Source organism: Cibotium barometz, chromosome 9 (genome assembly GCF_041138505.1).
Source record: "Cibotium barometz isolate CiBa-2024 chromosome 9, ASM4113850v1, whole genome shotgun sequence".
Taxonomy (NCBI): Eukaryota; Viridiplantae; Streptophyta; class Polypodiopsida; order Cyatheales; family Cibotiaceae; genus Cibotium; species Cibotium barometz.
Genome location: NC_141054.1, coordinates 25,404,717 through 25,430,775, shown reverse-complemented (window position 1 = coordinate 25,430,775; position 26,059 = coordinate 25,404,717). Strand labels below are relative to the sequence as shown.

The 26,059-nt window shown below is 42.3% G+C and overlaps 1 protein-coding gene across 1 annotated transcript; it reads right to left on the bottom strand.

Moving 5' to 3' along the window:
* Positions 1 to 16,705: 16,705 nt before the first annotated feature.
* Positions 16,706 to 19,200, bottom strand: LOC147635376 (ATP-dependent 6-phosphofructokinase 2-like). Its single transcript, XM_086802647.1, is given in 3 exon segments — positions 16,706 to 17,435; positions 17,438 to 17,754; positions 18,045 to 19,200. Coding segments are annotated over 3 exon segments (1,773 nt in total). The 5' UTR covers positions 19,094 to 19,200; the 3' UTR covers positions 16,706 to 17,028.
* Between the last annotated feature and the right edge of the window lie 6,859 nt (positions 19,201 to 26,059).

Here is a 26,059-nt window from a genome sequence, read left to right as displayed (position 1 = left end):
TGCCCCCACACCATTCATTGTACTGAATCTAGTGTATATAGTAGAGTTTATACAACTTCTCTCTCTCTACACTTCTGCGTTTTCTCTCTCACAGCTGTTTGTCTCATTTCCGCTGTGCATTTCGACATGGTATCAGAGCCCCAAGTGGCTTGAAGCTTGGAGACAGTGAGAGCTTCAAGGTTTGCTGTTTTTTTTTTTGGTGCTGATTGGAGAGTTTCTGGGCTGTTTAGGACGTGGAGAAACAAGTAGAAGGGGGCCATCATTGCTGGACAGCCACCTTGCATAGTGTTTGCAGCCTCTTCTTCATTTTTTTTTGCCACCCTCTCCCCCTTCACAAGACCTTGAGATTTGCTTGAGATGGCTGAGAAGCATGTGAAGATCCCCACCCTCCCGACATTCCCAATGGACCGATAGTTGGACAGGACCAATTATGGCGTCTGGAAAGTAATGATGGATTTTGTCCTAGAGTCTTATGATTTGGTTGATTTCATTGTGGTTGGAGTTCCACGGCCAGAGTTGGAGGAGTGTGAGCTTTTACCTTCTATACTAGGAAAGAGCTGGAGGCTCAGGCACAGTTGTGGGATCGTGTCAATTGCCCGTGTGGGATTGTGTCAATTGCCCGTGTGCGTTCTTTCATCTTCCTTAATTGTATTCCCTAAGTGATCAATCACATCAAACACCTGATGTTGGCCCGAGGGATTTGGCAACACTTGGCTTTTTTGTATAACAGGGTCTCATCCATGAAGCGGATTTCCTTGGAAGTGGAGATGCGAGTGATGAATCCTCCAAAGTCTTTGACAATGTGAGAGCATATCAACAAACTCTAGGTTCTTTAGCAGGAGGTTCTTCAAGTTGGGAAGGAGATATCTTCAGAGGATATGGCCGTCACTTTGTTGTTTCATCACCCCTCAGTATTTAGCTTTCTATTCTTCTTTGATCACCTATGGGAGAGTCGGCACCATCACATAGGAGGAGCATGTGCCGATGGTTTTGGATCAGGAAGAGCGGTTTACGTACCCTCCACAAGGCAGAGGTTCTGAGGCTTTGACTGGCCAGCGGTTGAAAGGCTGCAACAACAACAACAACAAGGGCAAAGGGAAGTCTTCACCGGCGAAGTCTTCTGAGAAGAAGCCTGACTCGGAGCATGATGCTTTGAAGGCCAAGTGGACCTATAACCATTGTGGCGAGAAGAGTCACGATTGAAGGAAGTGTCCTCAACAGAGTACCGAGAAAAGTGCTAATTCTTTCGTTGCAGCTGCAAAGACTCTAGCTTTTGTACACTTGGAGATTATGGAGACAGATGCTTCATCTTCTTCGAGGAGCAGGGGGATAGTTGGTCTCACCGCCAGGGATGCTTAGGAGTGGATTCTCAACAGTGGTGCTTCTAGGCACACAACTCTTTCCCGAGAGTTATTACAGGATCTTTGACGGCAGACAGGTCACATCTTCATTGGTGACAAATCCACTATCCCGATTCACAGTGAGAGCAAGTTGGAGATTATTCCCGATGGCAAAGGGGAGAAGCATTCCTCCCAGGTTCTTTATATCCCATCTCTTGGTTTTCATCTTTTGTGAGTGCACAAGGTTTGCAAGGCTAGCATACGGATAAAGTTTGATGAGCATTTTGTTGCTCTCTGGGAAAAGCAACAGGCCAGGTTGTTTGGGAAGGCAGAGTGGAGAATGGGATCTACAAACTCTTAGCACTCTCTTCTCTGACAAGTACTCAGCTTAGTGATTTGTGGCATTTCCGTTTTGGCCACTTAAATGTGGATGCGTTGCAGCGGGCTTTCCGAGACCAAATGGTGGATGGCTTGCTAGATGTTGGCACTTTGTAGTTCTTCCATTCGTGGTAAGCAGCACAGGGGGTCTTTTCCGAATTAGGCTACTAGGTGGGCTTCGAAACCTTTGGAGTTGGTACACACTGACTTGTGTGGATCTATGCAGACCCCATCTTTGGGAGGTTCCTTGTACTTTATGCTGCTTGTGGATGATTGTAGTAGGTTTACATGGGTTTATTTTCTTTCCCAAAAGGACCAGGCCTTTGCTTGGTTCAAGGAGTGGCATGTTATGGTGGAAAAGGAGTCTCGATTGCAAGTGAAGACTCTTCGGGCTGATAAAGGAGGGGAGTTTTCTTCTAATGCTTTTGTGCGGTTTTGTGCGGACCATGGCATCAACCAGAAGCTGGCCAATGCAGAATCACCTTCAGAGAATGGAGTAGTTGAACGTAAGAACCGGGCTGTGGTGGAGATGGCGAGGACGATGCTGGAGCATCGTGATCTTCCTCGCCACTTTGGGGAGAGGTTGTGGCTACGGTTGTCCATACCTTGAATTGATCTCCGACAACTTTAGTACCTAAGATTACTCCATATGTGGCTTATTTTGGCAGGAAACCAGATGTCTCCCATTTTCGTGTTTTTGGGAGTGATGCCTATGTTCACATTCCAAAGAAGCAGAGGGGGAAGCTTGATTTGAAGTCCCAGAAGCTTGTATTTGTGGGATATAACTCTCTTTCCAAAGGCTACAGGTTGTATGACCCAGAATGGAACGAGGTTGTTGTCAGCAGAGATGTTGTCTTTTATGAGCATGTTCTAGCTTCTACTATTGAGTAGCCACCACTTCTTGGAGTGTTCCTTAATAGTGACTTGCAAGAGGAGGTGTATGTTGAGCAACCTCGAGGCTTTTAAGTTCCGGGGTCAAAGGGGATGGTTTACAGGTTACAGAAGGCCTTGTATGGTCTTAAGTAGGCTCCCAGGGCTTGGAATCAGAAGGGTGATTCCTTCTTTCTACGGAAGGGTTTTCAGAGATCAGTTGCACATCCGAACTTGTATCTCTTTCGAGAATGCGGTATGGTCACCTTGATTATCCTTTATGTGGATGACCTTACTCTCACTGGCGGTCATGTGGAGCACATAGCTGTAATGAAGGTTGCCTTGTCACATCTAAGGAGTTTGAGATGACGGATTTAGGCTTACTCCATATATTTTTTTGGATTGGAGATTTGGCAAACCCAGAGGGGGTTCTTTGTTTCTCATCAGCAATATGTTCATGAGTTGCTGGAGGCCTTTGGGATGGAGAATTGCAAGCCTATTTCATCTCCGATGGACCCGAATACCAAACTTATAGTTAATGATTTTTGTGAGCAGGATGATGCCTCCTTGTATCGAAAGCTTGTTGGTTCATTGATTTCAACATTTGGTGGTCTCATGTACGAGATGTTGATCTCAAGACCAGATATAGCAGCTACTGTGGGAGCATTTGCTGTCAGTCTTTCGGTGATTGATGCTGGCATAGCGCATGGGGGAGTTATGCAGGTATTGTGTACATACTTGCAGGACGTGTGTGGTATATCTGGTGGTGTATGGACTTACACGGGAGCAGGACAGCCGGATGCACACGATCATAGACCATCTGTGGGCATTGGATGAGTGTGGTCCTCACTCATCAGTCTTGTACATTCGTCATTAGACTATGTTCTCTTATTCAAAGGCACATTCGCCTCTGAGTGGGAGGTTGTTGGGGTCAGAGGCGCATTGCCTTTGTCTGACCGCCCACGGCTTGGGCGGGCGCCCACTGATGATTGTACCTTATATATACTATAGTGTGTATAGGGGGTTGCCAGACTTTGTGGTCTCCCCATCCACATCTGTGTGTGTTCTTCTTCTCCTTCATCTCTTCTCACACTCTACACACAACATATGGGTCTTCCCTTATCGCTAGAGTAGCTGCTGCAAGCTGTTTACATCCCTTAAAAAGTTTGGAGAATTGCCTCCAAACAGTGAGAGTAAGATGGGCATGTGAGTACCGCATGTTCTTCGGCCTCCGTGACACAATGGCTTAGAGTACACATGAATATTTGCCAATTGCTCTCACTAGGATTTTGCCCCAATTTGTGTGATAGTGCACACCCTCCACTCCTGTGAGCATGGGTGTGGATGTGCTGTTGAGTGCTACCATGTTCCTAAGCCTGCAGTAGTAGTAAAATCTAGACAGTTGCTATGCTATCCTTCATCTCTAGTTGTAAAGCATTTAGTAGATTTAGTTGAATGTATGCCTTCTTCATCTCTTTCAAAGAAAGGTCTAGTGTCCATGGTGTGATTCATGGTCCCACCCTGGTGTTGACGTGAAGCTAGTGTCCATTCTAGATAAGTGACATAGGTTTGGTTTACTTCCCAAGCCCACTTGGGTAGTCTATCACTCTGCATGTCCTTGGCTTGGTCACGTACCAAAGACCCTCTCTAGAGCTATCAATTCTAGTGGCCTACTATGTGTGTCTAATAGCGTGATTGAGTATGGTGTGGGAGATTGCACCCAATGTTTTGCTTGTGTTATTTTCTTCGTGCTTTTATGTACTTTCTTATGCTTTTGCCATGGTTATGTTTGCACATGTCGTTCAATTCTAGTTTGAAAGGTGAGTGAGTGGTGAGAGATTTCTCCTTGTATCAAGATCTTGTCGATGGTATCAAAACCAAGGTATTAATAAAGGAGAATTCAAAAGCTTGCAAACGGGAAGCTAAAGTTCAAAGGAAGGCTTATTGAGGACCCTTGGAAAAAGCAAGAAGCAAAGGCAAGGATACCTGGGCAAACTTCAAATTACATGCTTGAAACCTTAAAACAAAGACTATGTAATTCAAGGACTTTAAGAAAACGGTGAATTCTCACATATATCAATGCATATCATTCTCCATAATAGAATTTGTTATAGGGCATGTCTTCAAGATCTCGTTACACATGGTGTTTAGGAATGTCTTGGAGATCCCATATACACAAAAACATGGCTATGTTGTGTGGAGAGATCAAGCGTTGACTCCCTAAGCATAATGGGCCATATTTGTGAGCTTCACCTAGGCTACTCACGTTTTCTTACTAAAAATTTTGATGATTAAGCTTGCTAAACAATCCTTGTACTTACAAGGCTTTTAAAAATAGACTTTCTACATTGTTTTGGGCCTAAAGCTCGTCTTCTTTTTGCAATTGGGGGCCGATCAACGAGAGGTTTTTTTTGCACATAATTTCTACATAGTCTCGGTGTGTCTAGCAAATAAGGAAAACATCTCAAGATAGCTACAAAATCATCTTGGCCTCCAATAGTGGTTTGAAGGGGCTAATTTCTTACATTGTTGCGTCTTGAAAAAATTTCCATCTTTCCTAGCACTCGAATCACATTGCTTAGTTTACACTCATCTTACCTTAAACAAAGAGCAAAACTCAACTTTTTATGGGTAAATCAACTCAAGGTGGGGCGACAACTCTTTCTTTCATCCTTCGAGTGAATTATTCGCTTTATTTTTATTTTCACAAAATATAATTATATATATAATTATCTTCTAATGTTCCTTAAATTGTCTATATCATTGGAGAAAATCCCTATTTAAGAGCAACTTTGTACAATCAAATAGCTATTGAGAGGGAGTTGAGGAGGGAGCTAGAAGATAGATTATCCTGAAGGAAGAGGAGTAGAGGAGCAGAGTTATCATATTTTGAAGACTCTAGAATCCGCAAGACTATTGAGGCCACCTTACATTCTCATGATTCTAGAAAGGGCTGTAAAGCTTTTACTTTTCAAAATTATGATGGTGGTAAGGAGAATGCATGTGTTGTACTTTCTTGTCTTAGTCATCTTGATGATTACTTGGGGAAATATTTTCTGAACGAGATAAAATCAAGTGTGCTAGTAAAGAGTTTCTTTACGGTGGATGTCACCAAGAATAGACAAACCCCAAGCTTGGAACTCTTTTAAGTAGTTGATTAAAAAATATTTCTTCCATCGCAATCTAGGCTAAGGCTAGGCTTAGGTAATAGTGAGACATCTTACACCAACTAGAGAAAGAGTTTATGTCTATCTATGTTGATAGATTCTTCTACAATTGCAAGTCATAGAAAAGGTCCATGACAAGGAGCAAAAGAGGAAATTTATAGCAAGACTTAGACCCACTAATAGAGCCAAAGTAAATATGTTTCATCCACAGTCCCTTGGTTCTACCATTTCTTTAGTCATGAATTGTGTGAGCGAAAAATGGATAAGAAGTGAAGAATTTCAAACATCAAGTGACAACCTCAAAAAGCAACATTCTTTTTTAAGAAGAAGTTTGACAAACCCAAGGGCAAAAATAATGACACTAATGCCAAGAGGGTTGACACTTCTAGTAATGCCTAATAAAGAGGACTCCAAGCCTTGATATTACAAGTGCAACAAAGAAGTCCATATTGCAACGTATTGTCCAAAGAAGAAGAAGAGAAAAGTGGCAACTACATGAGCGAGGAGGAGGACGAGGACGAGGACAGTTCATTGAAGCAAGAGGGTAACAATGATCATGATTATTCTGACTATGAAGGTAAAATCAAATCTCATTGGCTTTTGAGGATAAAAGAAACTATTAATGGAAAAGAAGTTACTATTTTGCATGATGATGGTAGTACACATGACTTTATTTACAAAAGAACTATGATATTACTTAATCTAAAATTTGTTACCTTACATTATAAGATTAAAGTTGCTTTCACTAGCACAAAGTATAATTACACTAAGGTCATAAAAGATGTAGGACTATGCATCAAACCTTATGAGGAGAAAAGGGATTTTTGAGTAGCACCCTTGCAAGGGCATATCATATTAGGTATGTCTTAGAGACATCAATATAATCCATAGATTGATTATGATACACATACTATGTGGAATATCAAAGATGTGTCTAGGGGGTCAAATGATGGTAAGCGTTTGTGTCTAAGAGGTCGAATGAAAGAAGAGCTTAGCCACACCCATGCTAAGAGAGGATTCCAGTAAAGAATAGGTAACCCATCCTCAAAGTTAATGACTTACTAGATAAATTGAGAGGGGCTACAGTATTTAGCAAAATTGATCTTAAGTTCGGCTTTCATCAAGTAAGAATACCCAAGGAGGATGTGTGAAGACCACATTCAGGACTCAGTCTGGTCTTTATGAGTCTTTGGTAATGCATTTCGACTTACCAATGAGATTTTGGTAATGCCTTTTGGACTTACCAATGTTCCTACCACTTTTAGTTGTATGATGAATCACATATTCCTCAAATATCAAGATTTTGTGGCTGTAATATTTAACAACTAACTTTATCTCAACCCTAAGAAGAGAAGTTTCTTTTAGGATAAAATTGAGTTCTTGGACCACATAGTCTCATATGGCAGAGCGAAGGTTATCCAAGTCCATCATCACTTGGACTAGATCTCGTGATATACTTAATCTATGTTCATTCTTAGAACAATGCAACTATTATAGGAAAATTGTCAAGAACTTTGTGTACATTGCACATATGCTAAAACAGATCTCCTATAGAAAATTTGTTGACTTTGTGTACATTGCACATCTGCTAACAAATATCCTACAGAAGGCTAAACAATTATATTGAATTGATCGATATGATAAATCCTTGCAAGCTTTGAAATAAGCCCTTACTCATGCCCATGTGTTACAACTTCATGGCCTTTCTAAACCATTCTTTCAAGTTGACCAATGCCATTGGCAATGGGATTGGGGTAGTCCTTATGCAATCACCTCTTAGCTTATGGGATTGGGGCAATCCTTATGCAGTCATCCCTTATATGAGAGCCACAAGTTGAGACCAATAGTGTAATTATAGTATGTATGACAAGGAGTTGACAACTATAGTGCATGCTCTTAGGATTTGAAAACTATCTTATGGGTTCTGAATTCCTAATCAAGATTGATCATCAATAGATTATTAAACACTTGCTCTCAACCCTTTATTTCAAATAGATACATCAAATGTTCAAGGTTTTTAGCCAATGATACAATATCAACATGATAAGGAAACGTAGTGGTTGATGCTCTCAGTAGAAAACCAAGCATCAATTATATCTCTTCCATAGAGAGTTCACCCTGCCAGGAAGAACTTCCTATAAGTAGGATCCGATTTTTCGGGGCCTTGGAACTCTATAAAAGATAACAATTGAATTCCTAATGGTGAATGCTTATATAATGAAGGAAATATTTTCTTCCAGAAAATATTGTCACACGACCATTTAGACAAATTATTTAGAGGAGATGCATTAGTATCTTTAGATAGATTATTTAGAGGAGATGCATCAGTCTCTTTAGACATATTATTTAGAGGAGATGCATCAGTCTCTTTAGATAGATTATTTAGAGGAGATGCATCAGTCTCTTCAGACATATTATTTAGAGGAGATGCAAACGTCTCTATAATCTTTTCTTCCAAAAAAGATTATGTATCATATGACCATTTAAATAGATTACTTAGACGAGATGCATCAGCCTCCATACATGGGTCATACTTATATAATGAATGAAATATTTTCTTCCTCCAGAAAAGATTGTGTCACACGACCATTTAGACAAATTATTTAGAGGAGATGCATTAGTCTCTTTAGACAGATTATTTAGAGGAGATGCATCAGTCTCTTTAGAGAGATTATTTAGAGGAGATGCATACGTCTCTATAATCTTTTCTTCCAAAAAATATTATGTATCATATGACCATTTAAATAGATTATTTAGACGAGATGCATCAACCTCCATACATGGGTCATAGAGGGGTATCATCTACGTAACATGTGGTGCTAGAGAGTTTTATTAGCCTACAATGAAAAAGAATGTAGCTAGATTTTTTGCCACGTGCATGACTTGTCAAAATATCAAGAGCTACAAAGGCAAGACTCAAGGCCTATTGATGCCATTACTCACCTCCAATGGGAGTAGATATCAACAAACTTCATTAGGGGCTTTCCGGTGTGCGAGTCATAATGATATATTTAGACCTTAATGAAATATTGTAGTATTTTGTTCCATGTAAAAATACATTATAATCTCAATAAGCCACACATTTAGTTATCAAGCAAATCTTTGGACATCATGGCTTACCCCAAGTCATTGTCAGCCGCACATTTGGTTATCAAGAAAATCTTTATACATCATGGCTTTCTCCAAGTGATTGTGTCTGATCATGATTTTTTTTGTAGTCCTTTTCAAACTAATCTTTAAGAATTTAAGCACTAAGCTAGATTTCATGATTGTGGTTTCTAAGTTTTGCAGTCGTTTTTTGGACTACTCTGAGAGAATTCGTGCACTAAATTTGATTACATGATCTCATTTCATCCAGAATCTAATGGAAAGAGAAGTTACTAATAGTATGATTATGGACTTACTTAGAGCCTTTGTTTCATCCCAACCTAGACTTTGGAACAAATACATTCACCTTCTTCAATTTGCTTACAAGAATACACCTCATTCAGATTTTGGGCCATGGATCATTTGACATTATTTGCTTTAGCCATTTCTACCTCTTGTCTTTCTCATAAAGTGGAGGCTGTTGATCACTTTACTTGAGATTTTGAGAACACAATTCAACAAGGTTAAAGAAGGGATTATGTTCTCTTAAGGATTGAAAAAGAGACATCTCAAGAGTGTTGAGAAGAATCAATAGTAAAATTGGAACCAAGGTTCATTCACGACGGTCACCAAAAAGATTAATGACCTTGTATATTGATTAGATACGTCATAATCACACTGGCTTATTCACAACTCTTTCCATATTAGTTTGTTAGCTAGTTTGGGGTCATGCTAGTGTTATTAGTATTGTGAGTGATTCCATGCTATGTACTTAGCTAGTGTTATTGGTGTTGAGGGAGTGGATCCAAAATCCTTCTAAAGATGGAATAAGAACTCATACTAAGAATCTCATTGCCTCTCAATTGCAAAAGCTCATCAAGAAAGTTCTCTCAACTCACAAACAAGCCCAATTATAACCATTGAATATTAGTCTAATTAGGTATAAATTATGGATTAAGCTTTTTTAAGAGAGAGGATTGCATTCAAAGACTCTTAGTTGAACTCATAGGAAACTATGCAAAGAACTCCTCCCACAACTAGAGAGGAGAGTTAAAAGCCATGCTAAGAATGAGCGTTGAGCTTCACTAAGGGAGGATTAGATCATCTAATATAAAGAAATGGGCCTCCTTACATAGCATCATGGGCCCACAAGTATATGCCATAGCAAGAAGTGGGGTAGAGTGTGAATGGGATAACTGCCAAGTTAATAGCTCCACACCTCTTTATTTCAAGAGGACACACAATATTAAAATGAGATTCTTGCTCAAATCCCACTTTAATAGTCAAAGATGTTATTATGTTTAATCTAATAATATGCACCAATATAAGCAACCTCTTAGCTAGAGGTTGGTCACATGCTCCTTATTTCCATATATATTTACATGGATTTTGTTTTATTTATGATCATTCCCCCCTCAAGTCAATGAAATTGACTTGAAGTTGAATGGACTTATTCATTAAGGGTGCTATCTTCCTTGAAGTTCATTATTGCTCTGGTTGGGAGAGGCTTTAGATATATTGAATTATATGCCTTTGCTAGTTGCCTTCCCTGTAACCTCTTTAGTACCGCTGCTCCACGGTCTAGCACTTCAATTACCTCATATGGTCCTTTCCAATGGGTTAAGAACTTCTTATCAAAAGTTTTATCCTAGCGGCATCAAATACCAACAATAAATGCTCTTTCATATAGGTCCTAGGTTTTTTCTTTAACTTCATCAAGCCTCTATAAATGAAACCTTCCTCTTGACCTGCATTTCTTCCATGTTTTGTCTTGCTATCCGATGAATTTCCTCTGACTTTCCTAGTGAGCGAATCCTGAGTTCTTTCATTCTATGCTGCCATTAGCACCTTCAAGGTAGGGATTTCATATTCTAAGGGAATGATGGCTTTGGTTCCATACACTAACTTGAAGGGTGTGTATTATTAGAAAATATGGTGTCATCAACTATGTGATTGAGGGGGAGTGTTGAGAGAGAAAATACATGTTTGGTGCAATGCAAAATTATAAGGATAACATGTTGATGATAAAGTCAAATGGAAAGTGGAGAGTGTAGAGTGTAGAGTGTGGACACATGGTGTGCAAGGTGGCAACTTATAGAGGGATAAGGATGCCACATGTCAAAGAGTCTTAGCGACTAAAGGCTATCTATATTAGAATCATCTCCTCTTATTATATGGCTGCAAGAAGATATTGCAATACATTTGGTTGAGTGTGCTTATTGGTGTCCATATCTTTTAATCATGGATTATCCTGATTATTTTGAGCCTCCCTAATCTAATCTCTCTCATTATGTGTAAAACTCTACCAAGCCTATCCCTAGCACCTTAGATTATTAACATAACATGGTATCACAACTATGCTAAGTTCTTAGGATTTGGTAGAGAGTTTAGAGTAGATTTGCACATTGATTCATTTGATTAGGGTTTTATGCATTTTGTTCTTTGATTTTGAAAAATCATCACACTAATTATTTTAGAGAGATATTATTTACATTGTGAAATGGTTCAATGGAAAAACTAGAGGGTTCTTTAAGCTGCCCATGGAATAAGCAAGTGAGGATTTCAACAATATGAAATTTTTTGGAATCAACATCCTCAAAGAAGCTACGCCTCAAGAAAAGGTTAGTTTTTGGTTCTTGCATCATTAAGTGTTGGTTTGGGCATAGATTATGCTCGATAGTGAAGAAGGGTTAATATGATGGGATGTGTGATTCCCATGATTCTTGTATCCAAGGAAAAGAATAATTGTAGAAGTGCAAGTATGGTTCTCTTCCTCTATTGCCCATGAGAGGCACATGTAGACCTTGTGAATCATGAGGGATAACTAGAGATTCCTTATGTGAGTGGAGTGTGGCACCAAGGGGGAGTATTAGAAAATATGGTGTCACCAAATATGTGAATGAGGGGGAGTGTTGAGAGAGAAAATATACATTTGGTGCAATGCAAAATTGTAAGGATAAACATGATGATAAAGTCAAATGGAAAATAGAAAGTGTATTGGCAACTTATAGAGGGATAAGAATGCTACATGTCAAAGAGTCTTGGCTATAGGCTATCTATATTAGAATCCTCTCATTGTATGGTTGTAATATTGTAATACATTTGGTTGAGTGTGCTCATTGGTGTCCATATCTTTTAATCATGGATTATCTTGATTATTTTGAGCCTCCCTAATCTAATCTCTCTCATTATGTGCAACACTCTACCAAGTCTATCCCTAGCACCTTAGATTCTCAACATGTATTTGGTGGTTACCTTATGACTGTTGTGTAAGCCCAAACTGTCGGTACCTTATGACTATGTAAGCCCAAAGTTTTGGTACTAAGAGTTTATCCTAGTTTCTTCTTTTTCTAATAGACATTTTTCCAAGATGTCACAGAGAATATGACATTAGTCTTCTCGGTCTACTCGTTAGCCTGTGGGGATAGCAAGATCTACTTCTCTAATGTTTCACCGAGACTTTAAGACTTTTGTCATCTCCCGTGAAATGTGTTCCTTGATCAAACATTGCTTCTACAGGGCATCCAAACCACATATGTTGCTAATGATAAAGTCTAACATTGTAATAGCATCACACTTTGTGGCGAAGGCTTTGGCCCATTAAATGAAGTAGTATGTGGCCACCAAGATGTAGCTTTTCCCCCTACAGTGATTGGCACTAGATCTACGAAGGCTATTCCCCATCTCTAAAATCCATGAGAGGGAAAGTAGGATACAAAAGATTTCCCTTGAGATCCTTCTTGCCAAAGAATCGATAGCTGTCACAAGACTTGTAATAATTCTCTAACACATACTTATGCATACTCTGCCAGTAATACACTACCCTTCATTACTTCTTGGTTATGTAATCAGCTGCAAAATGTTCTCCATAGATACCTTCATGGCACTTTTATGTGATGACCCATCCCTACTTCCTAGTGATAGCCCTTCAGATGATCCTATCCTTTCCTATCCTATATGGCTCTTCGGATGATCCCATCCTTCCCTACCCTATATAGCACATTATCCATGAGAGAAAAGCACCTCTATGGATTTTTCTTTTCTCTATGCGTCACTTCCACATATGCATCCTCATCCAAACCAAAGGCAAGCATAGCCAAGATGCTGCGTAACCCTTCCTCGAAGTCTAATAATGCATTTAAGGCAACAACTCCACGTCTTACCACTTTGACATCAAAATCAAACTCTATAAAGATTTGGCTCCATTTTACAAACCTTTCACAAGGGAACCCCCTCTAGAATTCTCCTTTTCAAAGCACCATTTTCTACAAGTACATTGAATGTTCTTCCCAATAAATAGTGCCCAAAATGCTTTAGGCCAAAGACTAATGAAAGGCCTAGCTTTTCTTCCTCCTCATGCTTAGTTTCTATGGTTAGCATATCAACCTAGAGGTAAAGGAAATGGGAAACATTATATTGTCCTCTCCTTTGTGTAAGAGAGTGCAAGCGTTGTGCAACCTACATTCAAAAAGAATCTTTTATGCCACTTTGGATTCCTTAAAATTGGTGCTCTAGTTAATGCTTCTTTTAAGGATTCAAATCTAGACTTCATTTTTCTAATATAATAATATATTGTTTTGGTGAAGGAGTAAGGGGTGAGGTCTAGAGATCTCTACAAAGTCGAAAATAAATCTATGGTAGGATCTTATGAATCCAAGAAAGACTCTTACCCAACCGCACATTGTGAGGTGGACTCTACTGCTGTTGGATCTTTGGAAGCTTCTCTAGATCAATCTTTATCACTTTTTAAGATGATGACCAATCATTTTACCTTCCTCTATAGTAATCCAGCATTTTTGGATTCAAGCACCCCCCTACCTCATTCATCTTGGTAAAGGTAGCTTTAACTCTTTCTAAGTGTTTCTTTTGGAACTATAAATTACAAAGTCATCCATATAAACTTGCATAAAGATATCCAAGTATGGTGCAAACGTATGGTCCATCGAAATTTGAAAGGTAGCAAGTGCATTAAAAAAGCCAAAAGATGTAACTTTGACAGGCGAAAGTACCCCAAGGAGTGATAAAGATGGGTAGAATCTTGAATATTCATCACAAAAGGTGTACTTTTCATTACCTGCTATTTTATCCAAGATCACATCCTAAAAATGAATATAATGTAATTATCCTTCTTCGTTACCTTATTCAACTTCTTGTAGCCTATGTAGACCCTCCACTTACTGTTTTGGTCTTACCACTATTACGGGAGATACCCATTGGGGGAACACAATGAATCCTGCCAAGTTTTCACCTCCTTGTATAACACTTGAGTTCAAAGAGGCCCCAACCATCTTGGATTTTGAAAGAGTACTTTGCAATCCTCTTTTAATTCTACCTTGTGTTGTAAACCATGAATTTGCCTTACTTCTTAATAAAAAGTGGCAAACATTTGTGGAAACCATGCTAGCATATCCTCACACTCACATGGTTCTTTCTTGGTTAAAGTTTCGTCAAGCATAAGGTAAATCCTCTCCCACCTTCACCAAGCAACCTTATGCTTGACAAAAAACCTTATGCTTAACGAAACTTTAACCAAGAAAGAGCCATGTGAGTATGAGGATATGGTGAAGGTGAAGGTGAAGGTAGCAGAAGATTTACATTTTCATGACTAATTGGATCCTCCATACCAATTGTGTGTATCACCGAAATCACTTTCTTGAGACGTGTCCTAAAAATCTTCCTCCTCACCCGAAGAAGTCATGACTTCCTCCCTTGCTTCTCTAGCTCCTAGTTGCACTGGAACTTTTACTTAGGAATCACCCAGGGCCATGTGCCCAATTCCTCATTAACTTACCGCATTGATCTTCGTGAGCTCACGGTCTTCGCAAGATCAATGGATAATCATATGCTCTCTTCTAGATGAATAACATGAAAATCCACAAGTGTACACAAAACACTATTACTTGAGCTTCTTCAACTGGAGGAATCCGACGACCATCAATCACTTTGATCCTTACTGGTATTTTTCTAGTGCATTTCAAATCCATTTTATCAGATAGGCATAGGTAGGCATTACATTGCACAAAGCTCCACCATCCACACAAGCACCCTTAGTCCTTATCCCTTCAATTTCAACATCTACTAGGTGAGAAAAATTGTTCACATCTAATGAGAGCATCTTAACTTCTTGAATCAAGCCATGCAAGGCTTTGTTTTTCTTATGTGTCTTGAGTGAGACACAAACATTTCCTTCCTTATTTGTGGGTTGAGGGCTAGTAGCTGGGATAGGGTTATAGATACCATGCATTTTTTATGATTTTGCACAATGGAGTAATGTGTTTTCCCCTCCCCTATCACCAAATCATTAGGATGAACGTGCTTCCTAGGTTTTCTAGGCCTTTTACTAATTTTTCCCTTTTCAATTTCTTTGCCTTTAATCTTTTATTGTAATCTCTAGAGGTAAGACCACTAGCTCTAAAGGACTCCCTTTGCTAGGCTCCTTCCTTTCTAACTTCCTTGGCCTTCCCCTCATCCTAGGTGGTGAGGTTTCAGTACCCCTTGTCCTCTTGGCCCCAAATAATTCTAGATTTGACAAGGAATCATCAATGTTCAGATGTGGGTTCCTCTTTGTATACTACATCCTATGATACTCTTTTTTCCCACATTGATAACAAGTTATACTAGATCTTTCCCTTGGAGGGCCTATTCTTTCCTCCTCTTCCTCTTTGTTGTGTCTCACGGAGCCGGACAAATAGCTTATCAAATTTAGAAGTGAGCATAACTACTTGTTCTAGAGCAAAGGGTTGGGGTGCTTGAAGTATTCAAAAAAGTTACAGGGTTACAGGTTACTTGTGGAGGTTCATATACACCCTTGCTAGTATGTAAGGGTTGGGGTGGGATTTCATAGGTTGAAAAAGTATTTGGAAAAGTTATACTAGCTTGAAGGTTACTTGAGGAGGTAGGTATGCACCCTTGCTAGTATATGGCATCTTCAGACTCAAAGTCTACCTAGATCGCCAAAAAAAGTCCTTGTCGAAGCACACGAGTATGGCAAACACCATGATTTTATAATATGGAGAACAATTCAATATTATTCTCCATCTCTATTTTGCATTAAGTGCTGTCTTGTGAAAGGTGCTACTGTTTGTGTGAGAGCACAAGATGAGCCACCAACTCAAGCCTTACATTAATCAAAGGATCAATGAATTCAAGGAAGTGTTATTTAAAAACTAAGAATTTTAGATAATTTTTTTTCCCTTACAAATATTCCTTGAAAGAAGTATCATTTTTGGTTGTGTAGAGTTATCGATCGGGACTTGACCTCTGAAAAGAGCGTGTCCATATTCTAACTTGGAATTCTCTTACCCATCTTTAGGGCAACCACCTTGCTTAATGCCAGAGTGAGTTAAGAATAGTTTTTATTCTTTTTTAAGAGAGTCCTCTTAAAAATTCTATAGTCCTCCCTTGCTCGGTTCATTTCAATTCTGCTGCTCTATCATCTGCTGAAAACCCGAAAAGCACAACACCTTCCTGAACTTGAACTCCTCCAACAACCTACTTCTGCTGCTCTATCATCTGCTAAAACCCAAAAAGCACAACCCCTTCCTGAACTTGAACTTCAACTTGCACGCCTACTCAAGCTTGTTGCACTCTGCCTGTGTGTGTGTGTGTGTGTGTGTGTGTGTGTGTGAGAGAGAGAGAGAGAGAGAGAGAGAGAGAGAAGAACAGGTCCTCCTTATTATTGCATAGAGAGAGAGAGAGGTTTTTCTGCATATGGAAGTAACTGTCAAACATGCCCAGGAAGCACATTTAGTAAGAGAGAGTATGTGTCAGAGAGTCATGCATATGTAGAGGCATTTGTCAAACATGCCCAGAAGAAAAAAAAAATCTCCATTAACCAACCCAAAGACTCAGAAACCTTGCAATGATAACGAAAATATCTTAAGACATTATTAAATTATTAATGTCATGGGGTGCATATATATAAAGTCCCCCATTTGCTACCATTCTTTAATACAATGGCTTGATTCAGGACCAATAAGCTCTCAACTTCATAGCAACTCTAATACTAACATAACCTTACAATCCATGTTTTCCTCATGTGTAAGACACACTCATGTTGAATCCTATGCAAATAATAGACTTATTATACAGACTCTAAATGAGCAGTGTAAGGGAGGGTACCTAGAATCAAGGTAGTATAATCCAGGCCATAAGATAACAATCTTCGGAAAAAAAAAAAGAGAGAGTTAGTTGCTCTGCGTTGTCGCATTATCTTTCTCTTTGTTGTACTCCGATCTAATGAAATCTGGCTGGTTGTTGACACTCTTTACCCATGCCCATGTGTGATTGTTCACGTCCACAAGATGCTGGGTTTTGGCCACCAGATCAAGAGGAATATAACAAAAACTCCCATTGATGGGGCCTGCAACAAAGCCAGTGTAACCTGCCATAGCTCCATGCAAAGCCGAATGTGCTAGTAAGGTGCAATATGAGGTATCCGTTGCATTGCTGGGCACTGCCCGGATCATATAAGTAGGATCAATGTACTTCAAAGCAAACAAATCATCCGGATGCTTGCTTTTCCACCAGTCTTTCAACCTTTTCCCCAACCATAAACCGATATCCTGGAGCAATGCATTGCCAGACATATCTCTCTCTTTTGCTGTGCTCGCCGACTCCTCAGTTCTTGTCCAGCCCCTTCAGCCACCACAAGCACACAGTGCCCATTCTCCTTTAACCTCTGCTCGACAAAATCGAGTAGGCCCCCCAGGCCATCCATGAAAAAGGGGACCTCTGGTATCAGACAGCAATCAACATCTCGACTACCTAGAGATGCATGCACAGCAATGTGCCCCGCATTTCTACCCATGAGCTTGACAAGGCCCATCCCATTGGGTGTACTCTCGGCTTCAACATGAGCTGCGTTGACTGCTTCTCGTGCTTTTTCAACTGCTGTTTGGAAACCAAAGGACCTGAAAACAAAGGAAAAAGGCATGTATTATGACCACCTAGAATCAATGTCTACAAAGCTGATTGAAACATGGCATTAGGAAGGGTTGTATACTTGGTTTACCAAAACAATCACATGCAGGCACGCATGCATGTGCACATATGCATGTATATATGCACATATATACATATAGTCATACCTTACATACATAAATACATACGTAGATCAACAGATACATAGAGATATGCACAGCAGTATGTAAATAGAGAGCAAAAAAACTGAAAACCTTGAATGCAAATCAAAGCAAGATACCTGTCAATGATGCCAACATCATTGTCCACGGTCTTTGGAATGCCCACGACAGAGGCCTTGAGGCCCCTTCTTCTAACCTCCTCATAGATGGCCACAGCTCCTCTCATGGTACCGTCTCCCCCAATGATATAGATCTGGTTGAGCCCTTTATGCTCAATGGAGTCAACAATTTTGCCCAGATCGAACCCACCACGAGAAGTACCCAGCTTGGTGCCCCCACTCTTATGCCAACCATCCACCAGATGGGGATCTAATGGCAGGGTATTACAAGAGTAAAAACCTCTGTAACCACCTTGTATGCCATGGATCTGTCTAACACCATACTGATACCACAGTGCATCAACCAGTTCTCTAATGACTGTGTTAAGGCCGGGGCAGAGGCCGCCACATGTGACTATGGCAGCCTTGACCTCATCAGGGGTGAAGGCGACATGGTACCGAGGGCCTGCTCTGTGGAAATAGGTCTGTGTATGGGAGGAAGGGTCATTGATGTCCATGGCTGTGTTCTGGGCCACCATGTCTGAGTCTGAGAGCCAGAAACCCTGTGTCGGGTGAAAATAGTGGCTGTGCAGGAGGGGGTTGATGTGCTTGGAGGGGGGCTTGATGTAGTCTTGGAGACGGGACAAGTGAAGGATTTCCTGGTGGGATGGGAAGGGCACAGGCGGGCTGTTTTGGGTCTCTGATAGGCTGTTATGGGTACTTGCTTGTGTGCTCAGACGGCTGTTTTGGGTCTTTGATTGGGTGTTTTGGGCACTTGTTTCTGGGCTTAGAAAACTGTTTTGCTCATGATGGGCACTTGCCTGTAGGCTCAGAAGGCCCGTTTGGCCCTTGCTTCGAAGTGGGTTGTGTTGTCTGAGCTTCTTTGTTTCTTCATGCGGAGAGAAACCCACGTGGGTCTTTCTTCTGCTTACTGCGTTAGGGCATGAGAGAAAGCTGCTAGCGATGGTGAAATTTATGGTGAAGCCATTTGATACTGGTGAGGAAGACTGTTGTATTGTTGTTAACCCCCCTCTAAGTAATGAAGGAGGCGACACCGCAATAGCTTCCATGATCACTATTGCACCTGCGAAAGCCCTCTCTCTCTCTCTCTCTCTCTCTCTCTCTCTCACACGCGCGCGCGCGCGCACACACCACAGAAACTACTGGGAAGACAAAGTGGCCATAAATTTCAATAGAAAACAAAAATCCATAGCAAACCCTAAACCGGTTTCACTTGGTATTTTAGCAAAGTTCGTTCTGGAAGCCCGTGAGGCGTGTGATGCCAGGTTGGAAGAAACGGCAAAAACGTCGAAACGGCAAGTCGGGTTGAGTCCAAGTGTCGCGGCCACAAGCCGAAAACGGCACAAAAACTGCCGACTCAGATTTGAGCCTCAAAACGGTGGAATTTGCCCATGGTGACCTTTACCGATCTCGAGGAGCGGGATGCAAGGCAGGACATGGCGTGGTCGGCCGACCCCCGAGGGACCCCCGGCCGAGGGACCCCGAGCTGCCCCGAAACAACGCAACTCCCGACGGGGGTCTAAACGATGGAATTTGGGGACACGCTATATATGAAAAATGACCAGTTTTCCGAGGGGATCGCAACCGCGCGGTCCGTTCGAAGAAATTCCAAAGTTGGCCGACATGCCTGGGGGCTAGTGGACAGTTGGGTTCCAAGCAAGGTGAGGTCCCGGGTGCAAGTCCAACATGCGACGTTGGCAAATGAGCTGAGCAGAGAATCAAGCAAACTGGATCCTTGTGGGGGCCGTTAGCACTTCAGAAAAGAAGAACAGCGGGCTTGGGGATCTTTCAGAGTTACCACCAAGGGAAGGTGATGCTTTGAAGAAAACGGCGAGGCTGGCGATACGTCAGGGTGACACATGGACCGGCAGCACCTCAGATGGGGACCGCGGGCTGGTAGCCACTCAAGGGCAAGCAAAGCAAGAAGACAAAGAGGCCACGCATGCAGAGACAGCGCCGGGAATGGGATCGGGTCTGCTTATGCTAAGAAACTGGATGCGGCAGAATGGGACGTCGTGTTGGTGTGGTGCCCAGTAAGACACAGCAGAAAGCAAGCCGCCGAGCCAATCTTTTGGGAAAAGTAAGCGGCAAAGGTGTTCGCTGAGGCCATGGTGGCGCCTTGTGGCAATGGAGCCACCCCCTCTCATCACGAAGAAAACGGGCTAGGCAGGAGAAGCCGACGCCCTTCCAGATTTTAAAAAAAAGGATTACGCCTTGGGTGGATGCAGCAAAGCTGAAGCCCCAACTTCTCCAAGTGCAGAGAGTAAGGTCTAGGGCCGGAAGGAGCCGAAGCCTTTTCCAGATCATCCCAGGATCAACTTGGGCGAGGCAGCAAAGCCGAGCTCGCACTCCTTCGCAGTGCAAAAGCAGGGTGAGACAAAAGGCGTCAATACCCCTTTCAGGCTTCTAAGAGCCATACAACGAACCTTCACACATTGAGCATGCGGGTGAGGGTAAGGCCGTGCGACGGCACCAACAGACCCATGACCCCAAAGGCAACAACGTCTCCACCTGGGTGAGGGTAAGTCCTAAGAAGAGGCACCAAGAGCCCTCGGCTTTCCTTCTCTGTGGCCGTGTAGCCCGCCGAGGCCGGCGCACGCGTCACCTCTCCTCTTCTCCGAAGTCTCCGCTTGGTGAGGGTAAGTCCTAAGAAGAGGCACCAAGACCCTTGGGCTTCCCTTCTTGTGGCCGTGTAGCCCGCCGTGGTGCACGCGTCACCTTCTCCTCCGAAGACTCGCGTGGGTGAGGGTAAGTCCGCGCGACGGCACCAAGGGCCCTGGGCAACCGAAGCAAAGTGGGCCCCACAAAGGTCCAAAAGCTCCAAGGTGCCAAGGGCACATGACGGCCCGAGCTGGAGCAATCCGGGGAGCGCCAAGCTACAGAACCATGTCAAATCAGGACGGTAAGGCACAGAGTTGTGTGACTTGGGAAAGCAGGTTTGAAGAAGGGGACTACTTGGGAGCTCTTGATTGCAGCCTAAGGACCGTGGTGCCGGGCAGATAGCACTCTGTATGAAGGAGCAAACGGGTATAGCTGGACTCATTCAGGTGGACTCGAGTTGTACGGCTCACGAGTTGAAGGGCTTTGGAAAGCAAGTTTGATGAAGGGGACTACTTGTGAGCGCTCAAGCACAAGACATGGAACCGTAGTGCCGGGCACATAGCACTCTCGGTGAGGGCGTGAACTTGTACAACTGGAATTGGGCAAGTGGACCCGAGTCGTTTGGCTCTCCAAGTTCACCCGAAGATGGAAACAGTTGGATGTGCAAGTGGCAGTGTGCATGCAGTTGGGTGGGTCAGAGTGGCAGCAGCTGGCTCACTGAAGTTCGAAGGCGTCTCGGACCAGGTTACCAAAAGATGGAAACAGCTGGATGTGCAAGTGGTAGTGTGCATGCAGTTGGGTGGGGCAGAGTGGCAGCTGGCTCACTGAAGTTCAATGGCAGCTTGGATGTGGAAAGCACTCATATCTAGCCAAAGGGCAAAGTGGGTGCAAAACTGAAGATCCAGCCCGAGACGACGAAGTTCAAGCAGGTAAAACTTGGGTCCTAGCCATCCAAGCAGAGCTTGTTGGGATGACGTCTAAGAAGACTAGCTCTTCGTAGTACGACAAGACACATTCTGAACGCAAAGGTTCAAGGTGATGGTGTAGAGTCAGGAAACGAAGCCGTGTGAGGGTCGTCATGGTGTCATGGGGGCCTAAGCAGGACCAAGTGGAGGGACTTTGCACCTTGGTGAACAGGAACAGGCAGATTCTGGCTAAAAGGTCGACCGCCTGAAAAGGTTTCGGGACAGTTTGGCTGGAGCATGGCAAAGCACGTCTTGGTGTCAAGGCAAGCTAGAGCACTCAAGTCAGGTGAACCAAAGCCGAAGAAGTGCAAAGATTTGAATGCCAAAGGTTCGCGGTGGTTTTCACTTGGTGTCATGTGGGGCCAAAGGCACTTTGTCACTTGGTGTCAGGTGGGGCCAAAGGCACTTTGTCACACAGAGAATCAAAGCACTTATGTACCGAACAGGTTGAAGCAGGGCATCAAGGTCCATGACAACCAAGTGCAGAGTGAAAGTGGCACAAGATGGGGCAAACCAAGCTGGAGTCAGTGAGGTGGGCAACTCTTGTCCATGAAGATTTTGCACAAAGAGCTCAAGGGGCATCGGCGAGCAGCAAGGCTCAAGACAACGCTCCAACGAAGAGGAATGTGAAGTCAGATTTGAAGTAAAGATGTTGCAACCAAGTTGCCGTCAACTCAACAGACAAGTCTCGACTTCCTTGAAGGCTTATGCATTCCGGGCAACACTGCATTGCCTCAGGTAATCACTCTTATTCAGCTCAGACAGGAGCCTCGGCGAGACCACGCAATCACCTCGCCAATTTTGTGGGGATTGGGGGACTTTCAAGCGGGGGCTTGAAGTCCAGGCCTTTTAGATGAAAGAAAAGAGAAAAATACAAAAATATGCACATTTTCTTTGTAATGGGTTAGACACTGACCCTGCTCCTGGCTATAAAGCAGGGTAAAGACCTCCCGTCGTTAAATATTATCTATCACTTTGCACATAGATGCTTTATATGAGGCGCATGCACTCAACCTTTGGTTTCAAAAGTAATTGACAAGGGCGTCAATTCTATAAAGGGGGGGTGTATGTGATGCGGTTGGGATTTCTATCCGGAGGGACTTGGTGCCCGAGGGGTATGCTAGACCGCCCCGAATATATTGCATCTATATGGGGAGGAAGTGCTAGGAGAGGCAAGGCATGGACCCATGGTAGGCACCCTAGAACGCACTCAAGCACCGGGTAGACACGTAGGCCTTTCCCGAGTGCGGGTGGTGTTCCGTGGGTGCCGGGTGCCCCGGGGGATGCCCTCCCCACCTTGACGGCGTCGGGACTGAAAACGTCGACGAGACCAAAAATGGTAGAAAAACGGCCGACCGGCGAGCCGTGCTCCGAGATGAGGCCAGGCCGGCAGATCATGGATGGAAGGCAAGACCCGAGACGAGGCTAAGGGAGCCGAGCCGGGCATGAATGCAAGTGATCGGTGAGACCCGCAAGGAAAACGTGCGAGATGCGCTCAACGGGCCGATGGAGCCGTGTCATGAAGCATGGTCCATGGAAAGCCGTGTGCGGCAAAGGCGTGGGCTCGTTTCCGCCGGGGCCCATGACACTTGGTGGTTCAAATTTTTGCGAAGAGGAGACTTAGAAATAGTAGAAAAATGCATAGAAATACAGCCGCTTATTTTGAGTGATTGTCCAAAAAAAAAGGTAAATTATAAAAAGACATGCATTATTTCTACTTAACCTGTCATTTTGCAAGCCCATCAAAAATCATCCTTAATAGGGAGGCTTCTTTAACAAGAAACCAATGATCTTACATTAGTGTGTTTTGGCATTCCTCCATGTGCCTTGGAACTTTATGTGATGGCTCAAAGGTAGAAAAGACATGTGGAACCAAAGGGAGAAAAGTAAGTGGATGTAAATAAGTAATGTGAGTGATTAGATGTGACATACTCAAGGTGGAGTGATTCTAGAAAGATAATAGATAAAAATTAAGAGATAAATTGGTTAAAGGATTGCTTCTCTAAGATAATAAATATATACATTTTTATGAAAACACTTAAGGGGGCAATTTAAGATTTGGGTTTATCTTGCCGTAGCTCTGAGCTTGTTTTATTTTTAGCATCTTATAAGCTTTCCCAGTAGCTTCTAATTCATTATGTATCTCTTACACTACCACCTACCATGAAGCATAGTATTAGAGCTTAAGTTTTTGGATTTATGTCTCTCTTTTCTTTTATGTCTTCGTGGTTATAGTTTCTAGCAAGCTATTTTTTTTTAAAAAAGGTAAAGCTTCTCTCAATCTATAACAAAATCTTCTTGTCAAGAATTCCAAGCCCTTCCATGTTGTGAGAGTTGTTTACATTTATGTGCTCTTTAAAAGCTTCCAAAGAAGGGTTTGCTACTCTCAAACGGTGCAAACTTTGCGGAATCTTTCTTCTACAAAGATCTAAAAGTCATTGTGATTGAGTGAAAATATTTGAGCTCAATATGATTATGTAAGTAGGAGCTATTATCTCTACCCTAAAGAGTACTTGTGCAATTATAGTAGTGAACAAGCTGATAAGTGAAAGTTGCCAAGCAACTTGGTAAGATCTTCAACAACCTTGGTGTTAACCTTAGGCTAGAACGGGTGCAGTAACTGTCATTGGGACTTGTTACCCATGCAGAGCCGAGTCATTGGGACTTGTTACCCATGCAGAGCTCGGCTCTGCATGGGTATAACAAGTCCCGCGCTCCGCATGCGGAGCCAAGCTCCAAAGCACAACTTTCATTTAGTTGCTCCTCTCCTCCTATGTGTGTCATTCACTGTGGTGCTTCACTCCAATTAAATATGTCATCGACTCACTCTCACTCTCTCAAAGAAGGAAGGCCAGGAAATGGGCCATCAATAGAGTTTATCGTGTTATCATAATAGAGAGATGCCTTGCATGTGATAGGGCAGAGTCTGTGAAACCACAAAGTCCAAATGAACAGATCTTGGTGGGATCATCAATCCTCCCCACATGACCTCATATGATCGAACTATTGAATGGGAACTCCACTTCCATTAAATTTGGTCATCATGCTTAAGATATGGATTAGCTCCCAAGTCGGAGCATTTAGGTGTTATATTTGTGGCAACACCATTCCCATTTCAAATGCCATCCTAAGCACACCTTCTACATATTCATGTGGTGGTGGAATGTATGGGAGTGGTTACATAAAACCTTATGTTTTAAGGTTTTAGATTTCTCACCCCATTAGGTTGGGTTGTGTCATTTCCAATGGCACTTGGCCTATCTTGGCTTAGCTATATGCCGAGGACACGTTATATAAATGCCCTTGTGGATCCCTTAGGTTCGAGGTAATCATAGACATTGGCTCTTTGCCCTTCCTTGTGTTCTTTATTTTCCTTGTCTAAACTAAGGATTACTGGAGCTTAGTTCCATGGTGAAGAAGCTTCTATAATGGGCTCCTATGGAAAGTCGTACTCGTGCTAGCTTGCACATTGTTTGTGCTTGCTATTTGTGGGTTTTTTGTGGAATACTTATCTCTGTACAACCAAAGAGACATGTCCCAATTGTCATAATTGTGGTTGTTGGACTACTTGTCGTGGCGCCAACTTCATATAAATCCAGCATAGCATCGAGACTAAATGTCTAACATTGTAGCATTTGACATGGTTTGACCACTTCCTTGGGGAGCGAACCATGAGGTTCGTGCTCATGCTCCCACTCTATCATTGGAGAATAAGGTGGTTTAATGCCATTTTCATAAAGTTTGTGGCACTCTTTATAGAGCTGATTAGTGAATCTCGGGCTTGGAGGACCATAGTAGCTCTTGTTTCTAGGTGTTCCGATTTTCCTTCATTGACGTCTTTGTTCAGTTGGCTCATTTTAGCTCCTTGCTTGAGGTGGATCCGAAGGAGTTTTGTCATCTTAATAAGGGAACACTATGTTGAGGCTGGACGATTTAAGGAAGTGTGATTTGATGCCCTATAGTCGAGTGTATGTCATTTCCAACAATTAGTCCATATCACGTTGGCATTAAAGATTTCACTCTAGAGAAACCACATACAACTTTTGAATGTACCCTCACTATGTCTTGTAGATTGCACGACAAAAAGCAAGTTGAGGTTCATAGATACTATCTTCCAATGCAAAGGTTATAATTAACATGAAATTAAAATGACAAGCTTCTGCCAAGGGCTTCATTTGTTGGAGCAAAAGCAGTTTACTTGTTCGAGTAGCAATTAACGCAAACTTCCCCTAGGGGCTTCACTTGTTGGAGCATAAGCAGTTCACTTGTTGGATCAATTAATGCAAACTTCTTCATGAGGAATCTCTAATGTTCTTACTCCTGGTGGGTGCCCACCTCTCTCTTGCTTGCTTCACCCAAGTGAGCATGAGAGAGTTTTCAAGTGTGCCAAGGTTGCAATTAACTTCATACATCATTTAATCTGATTCATATATATAGTTTCTAATCATG